The sequence below is a fragment of the Charadrius vociferus genome, unplaced genomic scaffold (assembly GCF_000708025.1).
Source record: "Charadrius vociferus isolate BGI_N301 unplaced genomic scaffold, ASM70802v2 scaffold282, whole genome shotgun sequence".
NCBI classification, from domain to species: Eukaryota; Metazoa; Chordata; class Aves; order Charadriiformes; family Charadriidae; genus Charadrius; species Charadrius vociferus.
In genome coordinates, this window is record NW_009647731.1 from 7205232 (window position 1) to 7210229 (window position 4998).

General features: G+C 39.3%; 1 protein-coding gene across 1 annotated transcript in view; it reads left to right on the plus strand.

Moving 5' to 3' along the window:
• ATRNL1 (attractin-like 1) overlaps positions 1 to 4998 on the plus strand; it is a 580396-nt gene that overhangs the window by 55937 nt on the left and 519461 nt on the right. Inside the window, exon 3 of the mRNA XM_009881641.1 lies at positions 2 to 261. Coding sequence (XP_009879943.1) covers positions 2 to 261 — 260 coding nt within the window. The remainder of the gene's footprint in view (position 1; positions 262 to 4998) is intronic.

Genomic DNA, 4998 nt, shown 5'->3' on the forward strand with positions numbered 1-4998 from the left:
GGGGGCTGCCCCCGGGCCCCTGGGCGTCTGGAGACCTTTCCCTTCCTCCTCCTCCTCTTGCTGCTGCTTCTCCTCGCTGCTGGATGTGAACAGCTGGCTGCTCTTCTACGGCTTCTTGTACCTGGCCCTCTATGCCCAGGTGTCCCAGTCCAAGTCCTGCGACAAAATCTCCTGCTTCTCGGGTCATTGTGTCAACTCCACCTGTGTCTGCGACCAGGGCTGGGTGGGAGACCAGTGCCAACACTGCCAGGGCAGGTTCAAGTAAGTCTCGGCTTATTTCGATTCCCGTTTTCTCCTCCCTACACCCTTGTCCTGTCGTTTTTCTTTCTTTCTTTTTTTTTTTTTTTCCCTGCTTGTGTCTGCTATGATTTTGTTTGTGTGTGGTGGAAGTATGTGACAGAAGTTAGGGATGAAATAGGCTCCTCCACCTCATGGTCCCTCCCTCTAAGAACACAGGACGCAGTCCTCCGATGGAAAATTGTACGCGCTGACTTACCGCTGAAAATAGGCTGCGCCTCTTGATGGGAACTGAGAGACAAGGAGAAATCGGCCTAAAGCTGTGTCGCTGCCGTCCCTTGTGAAACTGTCATGAAAATGACATGGGCACTTCATGGGGCTGCCCAGGGAGCAAAAATTCCTAGTGGAATTTAATGACTTTTTCCTTCTGAAGAGTGAAAGTGTTTTCTCGTTCTAGTCTTCCTCCCTTTCTTTTGAGTGGGCATTAGTCAGGCACATTTAGGATAACATAAGTGTAACTTTGTGAAACATAAATCAGTTATGACAAGCTTTGCAGGAGAGAGGAGACTGGTAATTGTAAAACAATAACATATTTTTGCAAAGGGGTGAGTGGTCGGTGAAGCCAGAACTACCTTCCCATTCTTAACAGTGAATGTGATACCAAGTCATTGATCAGTAAGAAAGAAGTGCACCCTGACACTTGCTTTTCTATATGTAGTGGAAAAGAAGACTTAATTTATAGGGCTGTCACTTTCCCCCCGCCCCCTTTGGTATCAGTGTAAAGACTGGCTGTGAAGAATACTGTTTGCTGTTATTTCGCTATATAACCTTGGACAGGACATCTCATTTCATTCCCTTGTAAAACACCCCTTAAAAGCAGGAACTCTATTTATTAAGTGTATTGACATATGTAGCTGGAAAGTGTTCTAATATCCAGCAAATAGCAATAAATTGGTGAGGCTATGTCTTACAGAATTCAAATTCTGTCTTTTAATAGGTTAAAAGTATCAATAATTGTCTATTTAAAATTGTGGTTATGTTCAGTTTTCTCTTTAGATTCTAAGATGAAGATATATAATTTACATCTCTTTTAAACATTTAATCCAAGGTCACTCGCTCCTAAATAAACAAAAAGTAAATCCAGTAACTTGTTAGCTTGGGAAGTTAAGGAGTAGCTGGAGTCAGACATGTTGGTTGAAGTAATGTGCACACTGCAGAGAAAGAAATGATTCACTGGTAGTATCTGGTGGATTAACCCATCAGTGGGATTATAACTGAGTTATAAAGGTAATATAAGGTAAATATAGTACATCGTATTTGCATAAGAACTTGGCAGTAAGAGTTTAAAGTTGGTCATTTGTTGCCTGCCTGTATTGAGGATTTGAGGTTTGTCCTGCTCTGTGCTGAGGAACAATGGGCTAATTGCATAGGGATTGAGAATGAGGAGAGGAGGCCCAGGTGAATCTTCTTTGTGTGTGAGTATCTGCAGGAGACAGGCTTGCAGAGCTATTCTTTCCTTGCCTTAAAGAGATTACTTGTATCCTTTGTCTTGACGCCACTCACTTCAGACTCTAATAGTGCAAGGGCTGAAGCAAATTTTAATTTCTTCAATTTCAAAGCTTCATGTGAATTAGTATATTCTCTGAATGGTAACCGGAGCCTTTATCCACTCCTAACAGGTATTTCCTTGATTACCTGTGAAAACGTTTGTGTTTCTTTACATTGGCTGTATTTGTCAAGTGAGGAGGCACAGTGGTTATGTTTTCACTTCTGGTAGAAAGTTAATAATCCATCCCCACCTAGAGGAAATTCTGCCTGAATGTTGAAAGGGCACCTCTTCTGAGCTGAAGTAACACAGTGGTTAATCCAAGCGCTGTTAGGAGTTTTGGTGAAACGGGGATAGATTTCTTATTAACTCCTCCATATTCTTTCATGCTTTAGAAGTGACAGTGATGCTTGCATTATGATTTTTATCACAGAAGTAAGCTGTTTCTATTATGTTTGAGACCTATTTTTTACTGAGGACACTTTCACAGTGGCTCATCTTTGATAGCTCGTCTTTAATCTTAGAAGCAAAATATACTCTGCAATGAAAATAAGCACTCTAAGATTTACAGCTTTTCAAGTCCTGTGAGTTGGGGATGGCATGAAATACGTTAATGTGCGTTACAGCGCAAGGAGCAGCTCTGAGGGTTGTATTTTGAATCCTGAAGATTCAGATGAGTGTTGAATGGGTGATGAGTCAAGTCTATGTATTTCCAGCTGAAGAGTTGGAAAATGAATATTAGTCTGCCTTATGGACGGGTGATTGAAAACCTTTCTGACTTCTGTGGCAATCAATGGTTTGACTTATTTTTGTGGAACACTTGCATGCTGTTCCCATTTGTCCGTGAAGCATGAGTATCTGCTTTATACAAAAGTAGCCCTGGCTGGACCTTTGCAATAGGGATAGTTGCATTTGACCAGTTATGTTGGATGTTTATCACTTTTGCACCAGTTGCTTTTGTCACTAAGAATTGTTATGAAGAATGTTGCAAAATGATGTAAAGATTGAAAAGTGTGTTTGGCTGTTATAACTTCATTAACAATTTATTGGTTGTAGCTATGGTGTATACAAATGTTAACAGAAGTTTTATTCTAAACATTTACATTGTTTCAGAGTTTCAGCCCTTGGAAGTGCCTGGGTGCGTTTGTATTATGCAAGGTTAAAACTGAGCTTTCAATGACCTAAAATGGATCTGTGTAAAACCTGTCTGTCACTAGATTATTTGAGAAAATGGATTTTTTTTTTAAGCGTAGGCTTAAACCACTTGAAAATAAAAGGGTGTTTATTTTTCTTCATGTAAGTGAAGTATGGTTATGTTTGCTCTTCTGGGAGTGAGTGACTTGCATTAGCAAGCATCAGAAACATTATTGTAAGAGAAATACTTTACCTAGGGGTAACTTGGGACCATTAATTCATTGGTTAGAGATGTGTAGTACTTTTTGCTTTGTTTTATTTCTTTTCTAGACTGAGAAATAACAACATAGCAGAGAGACATCAGAAATAATTGATCAATCTTAGTAAGCAGGTGTCAAAATTAATTGACAATACTATGGTAACCTTGCCTTTTCCCTGTAGGAGAACTACTGAGTAAGTAGACTACTTTGCAAATGTTGCTCTGGACTGGATGAAAGAAGGATGGATGGGGGGAAAAAAAAAATGGGCAAAAATTTTCTCTAGCACTATTTTAATACTCTTCTTTATCAACTCTTGCATTTACTCCTTGTATTGTGAAGCATGTGGTAACCCGTTATATAAATGGAAGTGTTGTTATTCTTACTGCATTGCATTTGCATCCACGTCAGTCACTTTTCAGAATGATTTAGGCTTCATCTCTGTCTACTCTGTTCAGGATGCATGCAATTCTGACTTGTTTCCTTCTCAAACCTTTTTTATTTTTTTTTCCTCTTCCCTTCTGCTCTGACAGAATGCAAACTTTTTTTTTTTTGTACCAACAAAAAAGGGAAATTTAGTTATAACAAGAGAGAGGGAAAGGAATTCTGTCTGCCTGCTCAGAGGAGACAGGTGAAAGAGAAGAAAGCCAAAGGGCGAACAGGTTCTGGTTTTATAGCAGGGAGCTTCAGTTTTATTCTGATAGATTGATTTATTAAGGAAATGAAGCTTTTAATGCTACATCTGCCAGTCTTCCTTCCCCTGTCCTATACCTTTGAATTTGTTGGTCAGTTACAGTTTGAATGATGATATGAGTTTGGGCAGAAGGGAGAGGGAAAGGCTGCCCAAATCAGTTGTGTTATGAGACTCCAGGGAATTCAGGGAGACAAACATTATGAATGGCCCAACTGCAGGAAAAGCTGCAGTCACAGCTTCTACGTATTTAGATGTCAAAGTCAATCAATCTTGAGATGCAGCACTACAGGAAAACAAGTTTCATTAGTTTTGCTACTCGCAGAACGACTTCTCAGAAGAAGAAAAGTTTCCTTCAGGTTGGAGCTGAAAGTTACCCCTTTCTCTGGCTCTGGTTTGTACACTGGTGTGTGGAAGAGCATTAGAGGAAAAAATTGTGCATGAAACTGCTCTTTCTCTTAAGTTTTTGAGTACCTGAATGACTGTATATTCTCAATCTTCTAAAATGCTGTCTTAAAAAAAGTAGATTGTCTTCAGGTGGTGGTTGTTGTTTATTTGATACCTTGTGAGTCCTCATTGGCATATGTAATGAAGCAGATTGTAAGGAACAGGTGAGCACCTTTGAGTACCTACACATCAGTTAATTTGCTTTGCCTAGTCTTAGATATGTAGTTGTTATGGCGAAAGTAAGAGCAAATTGATCTATTTGATTATTAAACCTTGTCTCCAGATGTTCTTATTGCACTTCTAAATTACCTCTTGCATGCTCTTAATTTCTAGAGCACCTATAAAAGATTTGGTGTTCTTCAAGAGCAAAACAATTTACGAGTACAAGAACCTTCACGACTGAAATGTTAAAAGGGTATCAAATTTTGTTATTCCGGGTGAAATCCCTATTTCTATCTAAAATTCTGAATTCTGCTGTCTGCAGAATGACTCATGCAAGAAAAGTGTCCTTAAGTTGCAGATTGTAAAATGAAAAATAATGTTGTCTGAGAAATGATCTTTAGAAAAAAGTTAGTTTTCACTGCAGCAAGTTGAAGTTCATGCTGCTGTGAAAAGGGCTGACTTTATCCTTCACACTTCTCCTTGATTACATCTTTCCACTTTCTTTCAGTGTTAATATTCCTGCT